At 55.7% G+C, this 13,236-nt stretch overlaps 4 protein-coding genes across 4 annotated transcripts; 3 read left to right on the top strand and 1 right to left on the bottom strand.

Moving 5' to 3' along the window:
- Window positions 1–484: 484 nt before the first annotated feature.
- On the top strand, window positions 485–2,717 carry V2A60_010050 (DNA-directed DNA polymerase alpha subunit POL12; the record flags this gene model as incomplete). Its single annotated transcript, XM_083261311.1, has 3 exons — window positions 485–1,011; window positions 1,113–2,466; window positions 2,556–2,717. 3 exons carry the CDS (start codon window positions 485–487, stop codon window positions 2,715–2,717), a joined length of 2,043 nt encoding a protein of 680 aa, XP_083117437.1.
- A 273-nt stretch (window positions 2,718–2,990) lies between these two features.
- On the bottom strand, window positions 2,991–4,325 carry V2A60_010049 (splicing factor, Prp19-binding domain-containing protein; the record flags this gene model as incomplete). Its single annotated transcript, XM_083261310.1, has 1 exon — window positions 2,991–4,325. One exon carries the CDS (start codon window positions 4,323–4,325, stop codon window positions 2,991–2,993), a length of 1,335 nt encoding a protein of 444 aa, XP_083117436.1.
- A 427-nt stretch (window positions 4,326–4,752) lies between these two features.
- On the top strand, window positions 4,753–6,050 carry V2A60_010048 (dTDP-4-dehydrorhamnose reductase family protein; the record flags this gene model as incomplete). Its single annotated transcript, XM_083261309.1, has 4 exons — window positions 4,753–4,937; window positions 5,003–5,022; window positions 5,100–5,546; window positions 5,755–6,050. The coding sequence occupies 4 exons, from the start codon at window positions 4,753–4,755 to the stop codon at window positions 6,048–6,050; spliced, it is 948 nt and encodes a 315-aa protein (XP_083117435.1).
- A 1,597-nt stretch (window positions 6,051–7,647) lies between these two features.
- Window positions 7,648–13,191, top strand: V2A60_010047 (anaphase promoting complex subunit CDC23; the record flags this gene model as incomplete). The annotated part of the gene is made up of 4 exons (XM_083261308.1): window positions 7,648–10,301; window positions 11,197–11,736; window positions 11,789–11,921; window positions 11,968–13,191. The coding sequence occupies 4 exons, from the start codon at window positions 7,648–7,650 to the stop codon at window positions 13,189–13,191; spliced, it is 4,551 nt and encodes a 1,516-aa protein (XP_083117434.1).
- Between the last annotated feature and the right edge of the window lie 45 nt (window positions 13,192–13,236).

Genomic DNA, 13,236 nt, shown 5'->3' with positions numbered 1-13,236 from the left:
GCGTTTTATAGCAAATGGAATTGCTTTAGGGACAGGATCGGTGATCCCATTTATTGGACTGCGAACATGGCGTAATAGAACAACTACCATTGCGTGTATTATTATGAAGCATCACACATTCTGGTCATTGAGATGTTTAAACTATTAGATTCAGGTCGTCAAAAAAGCTCAAATTTTACTCTCACAGTAGCGACTCGTTGTGACTGTCAGTGATTGCGCTCGACGAAATGGCGGGTAAGCTAGGACCTACTATTAGTAGGTAGTCAACGTGGGGTTTCAATTAACGCGGGTCAAAGACGCGTCTCGCCGCGTCCCACCCCACACCCAGACTCCTAGTTATTCAGAAGACTCTACCCATTACTGCGGGCGACGCACGTCGAAGGACTCTCGGTGTAGGCAACAAGGCGACGGACCGATTATTATACGATTCAGCAAGAAGAACTTCGCAACCCTCCTGGCCAGCTACGATAGCCACAGACGCGCCATGGCCGACACTGAGCTCCAGCGGCTCTTCTCCGCTGGCAAGGCCATCGAGCCCGACGTCGAGGCCGAGCTGCAGTCGATGATGCGCCTGCACAGCATCTCCGCCGAGGACCTTTTTTACAAGTGGGAGTCGTACTGCATCAAGCTAGACCTCGATGCCGGCGACGCCCTGACGCTCGCCCACGTGCGCAACCTCAAGCAGAGCATGCTGGACGCGCTGGCCAAGGCGGCCGCGGCGCCGGGCACGGCCGGGTCGGCCTCTGCCATCAAACCCAAGCCGGAGAGAAAGGCCGCGGCGACGCCGAGGGCCGCGGCCAAGGGCGGCCCGGGCGCGGGTGCGGGAGGGGACATGTACGGCATGCTGGACGGCCTGGTGCCGAGCACGCCGGCGACGAGTGCCAAGCTGAACAGGGCGGCGCCGGGCAGCGCGGGTGGAAGCGCGCTGCGGAGGAGGATGGAAACGTCCAAGATTTCGAGCTCACCGGTCGGGAGCATGGGCGACCAGCTCGCGGAGCTCAATGGCCAGCCGTGAGTCTAAAACACCCATACGTTTTTTAAGCAAAGGCAATTTGCATGTCTCGCAAGCGGCTAACTCGCCCGTTTTTTTTTCGGCTTCTCGCCAGAAACAGTGCCCCCATCTCGTTTAGCGACCGCCAGAACCCCGGCGAGGTCATCGAAGTCCTCAACGGGCAGCTCGCCTCAGCGGAGACGCCCGCGGTGCCGTACCCGGAGCCCCGCGTCAAGCTCACGGCGGCGTCGGACCAGAAGAAGATGGCGTACAAGCCGCTGGCGATGAAGCTGTCCGAGGCCAGCGAGATCCTCGACGACCGCATCGACGACGTGGCGACGCTCGTGCAGCAGCACCACAAGCTTGACGACGACGCGTTTGGCAACGCCGCCAGCCAGGGCACCACGGACATTGTCGCCGTAGGGCGCATCGCCTCCGACTCGGCCGAGGGCCGGCTCAACGCGGCGAGCCTGGTGCTCGAGACGTCGCGCCGCACCGGCATGGGCTTCCGCGTGCCCCTCCGGATGGACGCCGTGCCCGCCTGGAGCGTCTTCCCCGGCCAGATCGTCGCGCTGCGCGGCAGCAACGCGACGGGCGGCGAGTTCGTCGTCAAGGACATGCTGGAGATCCCGCTGCTGCCCAACGCCGCCTCGACGGCGAGCGCCATGGCCGTGCACGAGGAGAAGATGCGCGTGCGAGACCCGGACGCCATGATGGACGACGACAATGACGAGACCCCCGCCCCGCCGCTGAGCATCCTCTTCGCGGCCGGCCCGTACACGGCCGACGACAACCTCGATTTTGAGCCGCTGCACGCGCTGTGCGGCCAGGCGGCGGACACGTGCGCCGACGTGCTGGTGCTGGCGGGACCGTTCCTCGACGTGGACCACCCGCTCATCGCCACGGGCGACTTTGACCTCCCCGAGGAGGCGGCGGCGGCGGACCCGGACACGGCGACCATGACGACGGTGTTCCGGCACCTCGTGGCGCCGGCCATCGGCCGCCTCGCGGCGGCGCACCCGCACGTCACCGTCATCCTGGTGCCCTCGGTGCGGGACGTGCTGGACAAGCACGTCTCCTGGCCGCAGGACGCGATGCCGCGCCGGGAGCTCGGCCTGCCCAAGGCGGTGCGCATCGTGTCCAACCCGATGACGCTGTCCGTCAACGAGGTCGTCCTCGGCCTCTGCAGCCAGGACGCCCTCTGGGAGCTCCGCGCCGAGGAGCTGGCCAAGGCCGGCGCCGCGCTCCCGTCCGGCGGCGACCTCATGGCCCGCCTCTGCCGCCACCTCGTCGAGCAGCGCCACTACTACCCCGTGTACCCGCCCACGGACCGCGCCCGGCTGCCCCGCACGGGCACCCACGAGGGCCTCGCAACCGGCGCCATGCTCGACCTCAGCTACCTCAAGCTCGGCGAGATGGTCAATGTGCGGCCGGACGTGATGCTGACGCCAAGTGCGCTGCCACCGTTTGCCAAGGTATGAAACTCCCCAACCCCCCCGGCCCCCTTTCTCCGAAGTGGAGGGAAATGGCTGTAGATACTGACAAACCGTGGGGGAAACTTCAGGTCGTAGAGAGTGTGTTGGCAATCAACCCCGGATACCTGTCCAAGCGGCGTGGCGCCGGCACGTACGCACGCATGACGTTGCACCCGCCCAAGATTGAGGGCGACGGCTTACAAAGTCACCGCGTCTTTGAGCGCGCAAAGGTGGAAATTGTGCGGATATAAAGGGAAAGCATTTGGGAGCGATGCGTTTGTGCGGGTATGCATTTTAATCTTAGCTTGGGAGAGGGCAAAAGGGGGGGAAGTCCCTGGAACATTGGGTATACAAAATCGGCTTCGGTGTTGTCTTTTTGTCTTTTGAAATGGAAAGATCTCCAGCTTTCTTCCTTTTTTCTTTTCCTTCTATTCAGCATGTTCCTTTTGACATGGTACAGGGGCGCTAGATAATGAACACGAAAAAAAAATTACCTTATTTTGATATATGAATACACAGCAGGACTACCGGTCCGCTTCTACTCTCCGTCGCTTATCGTCTCCACGCCCGCGTGACGTGCTTCTTTTCCTGCTCCCGCGATGCTCGTCCCTTTCCCTCCGCGGTGACCTCGACCGCGACCGTCTCTTGTCGCCGCCCCCTGCGTCGCGGTGCCGCCTCTCCCCCAGCGGCATCGCGTTTGCGCCCCGTCCGCCCGCGTCGTCGTCGGGCCGGAAGCGCTCGTCGTCGGGCCTGAACCTGTCGTCCTCGAACCGGCCTCCGCCACCGCGCCCGCCGCCGCCACTACCGCCCCAGGATCCCGTGTCCTCGCTGCGCATGTCCTTGTATTTCGTGGCGCCCTTGCGCCCGAGCTTCGTCATGTCGCGGCGCTGGAGGTACTCGGGGAGGGCCTCGCGGTTGCGCACGTCGTCGGCGATGCGCGCGCCCATGAGGTCGCGCTGCAGCAGGCCCGCGGCCTCGGCCTCGTCGCGGAAGAAGGCGCCCTTGTGAAAGTACTTTTGCATGTAGCCCATCTTGCCCTTGCCGTCCTTGTCCTGCTGCTGGCGGGCCAGGAACGCCTCGTCCTCGGCCGCGCGCTCCTCGGCTGTCAGGTTCCGGCGGCGCTCTACCTCGGCGAGCTCCTTCTCGCGCTCCTCGATGGCGACGCGCGCCCTCTTCAGCCGCTTCAGCTCGCGTACCCGCCATGCCGCCTCCTCCGCCTCGGGGTCCAGCCCGTCTGTCGTGTCCACGTCCGAGGCCGCGTCCTCGTCGTCGTCCCAGTGCTTCTTGCCCGCAGCTCGCGCCGCCAGATCCTTCTTGATCTGTTCCTCGACGAGCTCGTCGGCGGCCTTCCTTCTCGCCGCCTCCTCGGCGAGTCGCGTCGCCTCCTCTGCCTCGGCTTGTGTCTGGCCGTTGGCGCCGGCGCCTCGCTGGCTCTTGGGCACAAATTTCGGTCGCATCATCATTCGTCGTGGTGCTTCTTCCTCGCTGCTCTCGTCCTCTTCGGATGACTCTTCTTCCTCGGATTCGTCGTCGTCGTTGTCCTTGGGGTCGTCTGCGCCGCTCTCTTCTTCGGTCACGAAGCCTTCTTCCGCGGCCAGTCGCTCTGCTTTCTCTGCGGCCAGCCGCCGCGCCTCGGCAGCTTTCGCTTCTTGCTGGCGTGCATTAAGATCCACCTTGCTCAGGTTGCTGACAATCTTGCCCGCGCTGGCGGCCTTGGGCGGCGGAGGGATGGCGGCCGGCGCGGTGGTTGCTTCATCAGCGTCGCTGTCGCTGTCGGATGAAGAGTCAGCCCCCGTATTCTTTCCAGCGCGATGCCGCGAAGGCTTCAGCGGGTTCGCTGTCATGCGCTTCGGGGGCATTTTGCGACCGAGATTCTGTTTGTGAAAGTGACTGAAGGTTTTCGAAGTGGAATCATCGTCGCGCAGGTAAAATCGCCACTAGTTAGCAGATCGCGCTCTTATCAGATAAGGCTACCCTGTACTCTACTCATCATTTGCTTCGGCAGTTTGCTCTCCTCTGCCCAGCGAAGGGGGTATTTCCTTGTCAATCAATTCGTGACTCCTATCTAGTATTTTCCTTTCCTGGATGCTGCCCCGAAAATTGATGTAGATTTTGTGGGCTGACCAGCTTATTGTCTACCTTCAGCTGTGACGCTGTCATAGACAGACTCTGGTGAATCACTACCCCGCCACCAGCCTATGCCATCTACCTTAACCTTACTCTCGCAACTACTCAGTAAACTGAGCGGTCAACAAACGTCGACGCACCTCTCGAACCAATACAACAATGACCGACCGCACAGTGGTGGTTACCGGAGCTACTGGCCTTCTTGGCCGACAAGTGTCTCGTGCTTTCCGCAGAAAGGGATGGAACGTCAAAGGCATAGGCTACTCCCGAGCTGATGGAGTTGATATACTGAAAGTAGATCTTGGCAACGCCAGTGAGATAAACAAGCTCATAGAAGACACATGGTGAGTAGATCTATTTCAAAAAGACATGTTGCGTCACGCATCACTAAAGTCATTCAAAATTTTAGCCCAGAAGTTATTGTTCACTGTAAGCTACCCCTTCCTTGATCGCCTACACTAGGTCATCGACATTTACGCAGAGTGACCAGCTGACCAGGTCCCAAGGCGCGGCAGAGCGTTTCCCCGACAAGGTCGAAAAGGATCCCGAAGGAGCCAGGAAACTCAACGTGTCAGCAACGTCCTGGCTGGCAGAAGCCGCAGCGGCCAAGAATGCCTTCTTAATTTACGTTTCGACTGATTATGTGTTTCCCGGAAAGATTGGGGAAGCCCCGTACGAGGCGGATTCAGATCCAAATCCACCCAATCTGTATGGCCAGACGAAGCTGGATGGCGAAAAAGCGGCCCTGGCGGCGGGTGGCGGCAAAGCCGGATCGGCAGTGGTACTCCGCGTCCCGGTGCTGTATGGATCAGCAGAGACGCCGACAGAGAGTGCAGTCAATGTGCTGCTCGATGCCGTCTGGAAGTCTCAGACAGAAGACAAGAAATTTAAGATGGACCACTGGGCTCCGCGGTACCCAACAAATACTGAAGATGCAAGCCGAGTGTGTTACGGTATGTCTCATGAAAAGAATGCTCTTTTTTTCTTTTTTCTTTTTCTTCTTGTACGTGTTGCTTCGCGTGCACGTGCGTTAGCTTCACCGTGTTCCGCAACAGAGTACTCGGGGCTGCAGAGAGTCATGAGGCAACGGCTACAGCATGCAGGAGCGAGGCCATTCTCTTCGATTGTGCAGATACGAAAGCTAATACGGGCCGCATGTAGATATTGCGGAGCACTACCTGAGTGCTTCTGATCGAGCCTGCCTGCCGAAGATCTTACAGTTTTCCAGTGAAGACCGGATGACCAAGTATGAGATGTGTCAAAAGTTTGCGGATATCATGGGCTTGCCAACGGACAACATTGAGCCAAATACAGAAGGCAATGATCCGAATGCATCCGTTCAGCGTCCTTATGATACCCATCTGAGCACCAAGACGCTCAAGAGCTTGGGCATTGACCTATCTACGTGTGATTTTACCGCATGGTGGAGGCGCGAGCTGGGAGCGTTCCGCAAATAAACATGACAGATTGCCAGTAACGGGATCATGTCAAAATCTCCGGGTCTGCAACATGGGGTAAGCCTGGCAGGATCACCTGCCACTCATGTGTCTATGGGGAGGCAAGAGGCTGTGGTGAGGGTAATCTATACTGGAATGAATGTGCATAAGTCGGGAAATTATTTAGCCACCATGACAGCGGCAGGCAGCGCGCAAAACCGCGACCCTTCCGATCTTGGCAGCTGCTAGACTCTTAGTACCTGGGAAAAGGAACGTTGAGCTTATTACAGTGCAGTGGCCATTGCAGTGCGGTCTCGGGTCGTGGTTTCACCCTGCCAGCCAGAACTGCATGTCTTTGCCACTCATTTCCGGCCGGTTCTACGCTCACCTCAGCTTCTGAAATAGAACAGTGTGCCATGCAAGCTGCAGATTCCCGTCGTGATCAACCAGAAGTGAACCAGGAATAGTATATCGAGCAGCCCAGATGTGGAGGACGCGGCTTGGCTGCCGATGCGGCACGCCGAGCTTGCAGGCATTGCCAGCCGTGGGAGGCGGCACCGTGGCAGGCAAGCAGTTGGCAGACTGGCAGACAAGCAGAGTACGAGGACCCATTGCTTTTTGTGTTCATTTCCCGGCGACTATCTGTTTTAAATGTTTTTCCTTTCTAATGAGATGCATAGCTGAGCTGCCACTACTCGCGGGTAGACTCCGCCACAGCATCGCAATAGCGTCCCAGAGGGCGGGGCATTTCAACTCTTCTCCCTGCGCCCAGCATCGTTGCTTTTGCCCTTGCTATGAGGCCACGCCACGCTACTACCAGTAAGGTACCAGGGCATCATCGGGGCATCAGGGGTCCCCTTCACCAATCGACTTACTGGGTGGCTAGTGTCTGACTAGTCAGAAAAGAACCTAGGCCTTGTCTGCCTGTCAAACAGCTGGAATGTACTCCGTAATCCTCACAGATTAAATAGCAGTGGTCTGCCGCTGGCTGGTGGGACCAGCGGCTTAAGCAGTGAGACAAGGTGCGCGTACACCCCAGAGCTTGGCTTTGGGTCAATAATATTGCGCCTCTGGAATCTTGATAGCGATAGTGGAATCATAATAATGATCAAGTTAATAACAGGCCAACATCCTTGGTAACGGCCCGCGTGCTCTCTTCGAAGTTTATGCTGGACGGCACCGATTGCACTCGACAAGGTTTGTTTTCTGACGTTCGGTGCTCTTTTCTTCCCTTGCTTCCCTTGCTTCCCTTCTATTTACATCTGTTCTCGTACGATTTCTTTCCTCGAGCCTGGGTTTAGCTTCCTTTGTACACGTGGAGACAACTCCTCTGTATACTTGGCCACATAGCCCCCCTCACTCTTCAATCTTACTGCCAGTCTATCTCGAATCAGACGACAAATCGATGCAAAGGGATCGGTTCTGCAGCTGCATTTCTTCTACTCAGAAAACGCCTAAACGCCTTCGCCCTATTCTGACGAAACGCGGCCTTGAAACGGGTCTGTGACCAATATATACCGGATACTGTAGGCCGCCGATTTTGTTTTCTTTTCGAGCAGAAGAGTGATCCCCGGCGGAAGCAAGCCCAAGCTTCAAGCTTAGGGACATTTCAATCACAATGGCGACAGAGACTGCCCCGGAAGAAATTCCCCAAACTGCTTCACGATATCGCATGCTTCGCGGCAAAAGCATCTCTTCGCCACGAGCTCTCGATGTCTTTTGCGACGACGACAAACCGCAAGAATCAGCAATTCGCAGGCTGCGATCGAGCAGTGTACACACTCTAAAAGCCTTTCGAGGCGACAAAAACGCGCCTGAAGTTCCCGCACTGCCACTTACGCCGAAGTCCATCAACATCCCTCTGCCATTAAAACTCAAGAATCGTGATGACGGCAAAGGAATAGAAACTGCCACCAAAACTCAAAACACTGATGGAGTCCATGAGATTCACTTGACGGAACCGGTTTATCAGCCGCCCCTGTCACCTTTGCAGAAAACAAAGACCATATCGAAGCGACTGATTTTCGGCAAGAAAGAGGCTGAGCAAGAGTCGCAGCCAATTGCTGAGCGTCTGGAGGTCGAGACGCCCACCCAGCCTCAAAATACAGATGCCATCGATGGAAATCACTTGCCCGAACCGGTTGACGAGCCGCCACTGTCACCTCTGCAGAAAACAAAGACCATATCGAAGCGACTTATCTTTGGCAAGAAAGAGGCTGAGCATGAGCCGCAGCCAATTGCTGAGCGTCTGGAGGTTGAGGCGCAGCGCAGTGCTGCTGAAAAGAAGAGACAGGATCTTGCACCACTCCAAGTAACGGCCGTCCCGCCCTCACTCAAGTCAAAGACGTCGCTTTTTGGTCTGTTCTCTAGAAGCAAAAAGCTGGCGACAGCTACACAAACGGCGATACCAACGACACACCCGGACACACCCAGCTCCTCCGCTACAACTGTTTTCACAAGTCGGACGAATAGCTTGGAGACGACATCAAACCCCGACAGTGTAAAGTTTCCCGATCCTGTCGATAAACTGACCCCAACCACTACGCATTCACTGGAGTCCTCTCCCACGGTCCACATGTCGCAAACCTTTGAGCGCGTGAGTGCCAATTCCCTGCTCTGTAGTATCAAAGCTGACCAGAACTCAAAGCGTGTCGCCGTACGATGCCAGTCCTCGACCATCAACCTCCCCGTTTCTGCCGAAACAAACGCCATGGACATCTTGTTGATGGCCTCGACCATGATGCGCCACCACATCGACCCCGCCAGTAGCGTTGTGGTTGAGTCGTATCTCATGCTGGGACTTGAACGTCGCCTGAGACGCTATGAGCGTATCCGCGATGTAATGAACACCTGGGACAAGGACCATGAGAATTCGTTGTTGATTCTGAGCTGCCCCGCTTCTATGAGCGACCATGATCTCGATCTTGATGCCGTTCCCAACTCTACTGAAACACCGCCTGGCTTCACTCTGCAGATGTACCAATCTTCGCGTCCTGGGAAATGGAATAAGCGTTGGATTACCTTGCTTGAGAACGGTCAAATATACTCTGCCAAGACAGCCGATGCGCTACCTGGCGACGCTACGTGCATCCAACTCTGTCACCTGGCAGATTTCGACATTTACTCACCCAAGGAAACCGAAATTCGACAAAGTGTCAGGCCACCAAAGAAATTCTGCTATGCGATTAAAAGTCAGCAGAAGAGCACGCAGTGCCCTGACGAGGTCAACTTTGTGCACTTCTTCTCCACAGACAATGAAGAGACTGCTACACAGTTTTACGAGATGGTACACAGTTGGCGAAGCTGGCTTCTTGTCGCCAGGAAAATCGCCCTCGACCGGAAAATGAATGCCCCCGCGCCTCAGATCACATTCGACTCAGGCATCAGCCCTGATGCCTTGTGTGGCGAGGCCAAGGCCGATTTAGAATCGCCTAGTGTAAATTCACCCATTCGCATTGGGGCTTTCGAGCCGCTTCTTGACCTGGACAATATCCCCAAGCTGGCAGAAGAAGCGAGAAAGCTGCTGCCACTTTATCCACCAAAGCCCGCTGTCGCGGAAACGAGGCTCGAGGCATGTCCGCCGCCATCCGACCACGCAGCACCATCCACGCCAACCTCCAACACCGAGGATCAGCCTGTCCAGTCAAATCCGAAAGGACCTGAGACGGAGAACTGCTCTGGGTCGTCTCCTAGCTCGATGTACCACACTTCACCTGGTCCTATCGGGGTTGATGCCTCAAAGGGCAGCTCTGAGGCCAAAGAGACATCACGAGAATTCGATGGTTTCATATTTGACGTCCCGGAAGAGAACCAAAAGCCGGAACCAAAATCTTGGTTTCCCTCTGCTGCTGAACATACCGCGAAGCTACGTAAAGACGAGCCTCCCCTTGTGTTTCGGCGGCCAGCAACTGCAGATGCCACGCTGCACAACAATCAACGGCGGGGAAATCCGCCACCGCCAACCAGCGCGCGCTTCCTGGAGCTGCCGAGGCCATTTGAGCAGTTCGGGATCCCGCCACCAAAGCATGGATCTAAGCCGGCGCCCATCTACAAGTTACCCGGGACACCAATGATTCCTTCTGCACCGAGAGCTCGCCCCTTGCCGCGGGCCAACTCGGGTGTCCCTGGTGACGGAGAGCCACAACATGCCATGAGGCCGCGCAGTCGTTCCACGGCTATGAGTGGCTCTAATAGGCGTCACACGGCGGGCAAAATGCCACCGGTGCCTCCTCTTCCCAACCGATCTATGGTTAGAGACGCACCGTCTCAAGCGTCGCGGGCATCGTTGCCCCCCCAGCCTCTGTATCCGCCACCGCAGGTACCTGCATCACAACCGTCCTCTGAAGAGCAGAGTTAGGGTTGGGAGACAGTAATCTCATTTCCTTTGTCACTCTACATACAGCCCATGGTTGCTGCTGTACCTTTTCTCTTCTGTAACATGGAGTTTTTCTGCTTTTGGTCATCGGTGTTGGGTTTGGAAGTGGATCAACGTGTACAATGACTGGTTTCTCCCCAAGTTTCTTAATATTTGTGAGCTTCCTGAGACCAGATTACTGCGCGCGGTCGCATCTGCCTTTGTAGTATAATATTACTAGCCTTGAATAATTGGAAATCCATTTCCGTGACTTGGAGCTAGCCACTGCACTTCGATGACTTTCTTTAACTTGTAGACCCAAGTGATGGTTAGATTCTGATTCATATAAGATCGGTCCATAATTTTGCCTTACATGCGAATTTGAGGGCGACCACGGACCTACAAGAATGGACAGTGTGTATCACAGTGTGGAAAAGCCTCACACTGTAAGCGACGCGCTCCTGTCCAATCGCGACAGCTTCGCTAACGGCGGGCATGTTTTGGGTTGCCAAGAACTACATCAAAACAAAGTCCGGCCTCAGCTGTAGACAGAGCTAATTCAATCCGGTCAAACTTATTGCAGCCTCTTAAATCGAACCGCCTATTTTGACGATTTTCTCATTTGGCTACGGCTGGTGTACAACTGTAAGGAATACGATGGCGCTCACAGCTCACGAGCTTGCGCAGCTGCGAATCGCACTGCAAGATGCAGTAGTAAGATGCTCAGAGCGCTGTTTATACCAGTCGGCAAAGTGGTACAATTTGTCTTTGGCCTCCGACATCATCAGAAATTCGTGGCTAATTCTACCATAGGGCGGCAGAGCTCTTGACATCTCTTCCCGAACCAACAGAGGAGGAGCTGCAAGATGAAGACGCCGAGCAGCCGCATTTGTCTCCTGTGTTCCTGCCAAATCAGGACCCGGAGGAGGCACAACTTGAATCCAAGGAACTCAGCAAGTACCTTCTCGCCAAGTCGCTCTTTGACTGCCGCGAGTATGATCGCTGCGCCGCAGTCTTTCTACCGGAGTCTCTCTTCTCAACCGTGCTCACTTCGAACGCGAGTGTGGGGGGCTCGCCTAGAAAGAGCAAAAGGAAGGCGAAATTGTCAGAGACTGGCTCGGCTGCGCCTCTGCCGCAGATCAGCCAGAAGAGCCTGTTTCTTGCCCTCTACGCCAAGTTTCTCTCTGGGGAGAAGCGCAAAGCTGAAGATTCCGAGATGGTGACCGGGCCGCAGGACCTCGGCACGGTTGTGAACAAGCAGCTCCTCGCAGTGGGAAGCTATCTGGCGTCGTGGTTTGAAGCAAAGACTGTGGACAATGAAGTTGTTGGAAGTCAGGGCTGGCTAGAATATCTGTGTGCTGCCCTGCTTACCCTCTCCACCTGAGAATGCTAACATTTATCTCAGATACGGTATGGTACTTGCCAAAGAAAAGAACGATAAAAGAGCACTGGGATTCTTTTTGCAGAGTGTTCACAAATTCCCCATGAATTGGGGCTGCTGGCTAGAAATCACATCTCTAACCTCAAGAAGCGAAGACGTACGTACCCTGTGATTCATGAAAGAAAAAAGCTAATCTCAGCTAGTTGGATCGCATATCTCGACATTGCCCGCAGAATATAATGTCATACATGTTTCATCTACATACATCGCTCGAACTCTATCAACACTCAGCTGCTCTGGCTAATTCCCTCGAGCAACTTATGAGCATTTTCCCAACGTCGTCTTTCCTTCTCACCTGTAATGCGTTGCTTGCCTATCACGAAAAGGATCTTCTGCTTGCAGAGCAACACTTTAGCCGCTTACTATCTTTACATCCGCATCGACTAGATTCTCTGGACCATTACTCCAATATTCTCTACGTTCTGAACCTCCGGCCAAAGCTCGCATTTCTGGCGCATCTATGCTCCAGTGTCGATAAGTTTCGGCCAGAAGCTTGCGTTGTTATCGGGAACTACTATTCGCTACTATCCATGCATGAGAAAGCTGTCCAGTATTTTCGTCGCGCGTTGACATTAGACAGAACTTGCCTGTCCGCCTGGACATTGATGGGCCACGAATATGTTGAGTTGAAAAACACGCACGCCGCAATTGAATCATATCGACGCGCAGTAGATGTCAATCGCCGCGATTACCGTGCCTGGTATGGCCTGGGCCAGACTTACGAAATGCTTGAGATGCATACGTACTCACTATGGTACTACAAGAAAGCGGCGGGGCTGCGGCCGTGGGATGGCAAGATGTGGATGGCCGTCGGATCATGCTTGCAGAAAATGGGAAGAGACCGCGATGGAATCAAGGCCTTGAAACGTGCGCTTCTCGCTGATGCATACTACGATGCGGGCAGCAGCTTTGGTGATAGTAATGGTTTTGGCTCACACGCGGCTACGGCACATATGGATCCTGAGATTCTTTTACAGATTGCAACCATGTATGAGCAACTTGGGGAGGAAGAGGAAGCAAAATCGTATATGGAGCTTTGCGTAGGTCAAGAGGATGGCGGCGGCCCGGCTGGCCGAGACGCAGATGGTTCGGTAATTGACCCGTCCCGTACCGCGCGTAACAACTCACCAGGGGGGTCCGATGATGGCGAGCACGAGGAAGGGCGCAACGAAGGAACTGGAGTCACGGCCGCAACTAGCAAGGCGCGAATGTGGCTTGCCCGTTTCGCCATGCGCACCTCGGATTATACTGTCGCCCACCGGCTCGCAACGGAGCTTTGCCAAGACGGTGTTGAGGTTGAGGAGGCCAAGGCTTTGGTGCGTGAGGTCCGCTCACGTATGGATGCTTCAGGAGGAATATTTACCTGAAAAGAGCTAGCAATAGAATCAAAAGACAAGTCATGATAGCTGCCG

Source organism: Cordyceps javanica, chromosome 7 (assembly GCF_051103115.1).
Source record: "Cordyceps javanica chromosome 7, complete sequence".
In the NCBI taxonomy this organism is placed as follows: Eukaryota; Fungi; Ascomycota; class Sordariomycetes; order Hypocreales; family Cordycipitaceae; genus Cordyceps; species Cordyceps javanica.
Note: the sequence above shows the minus strand (reverse complement) of the source record. Positions and strands in the feature narration are given on the sequence as shown.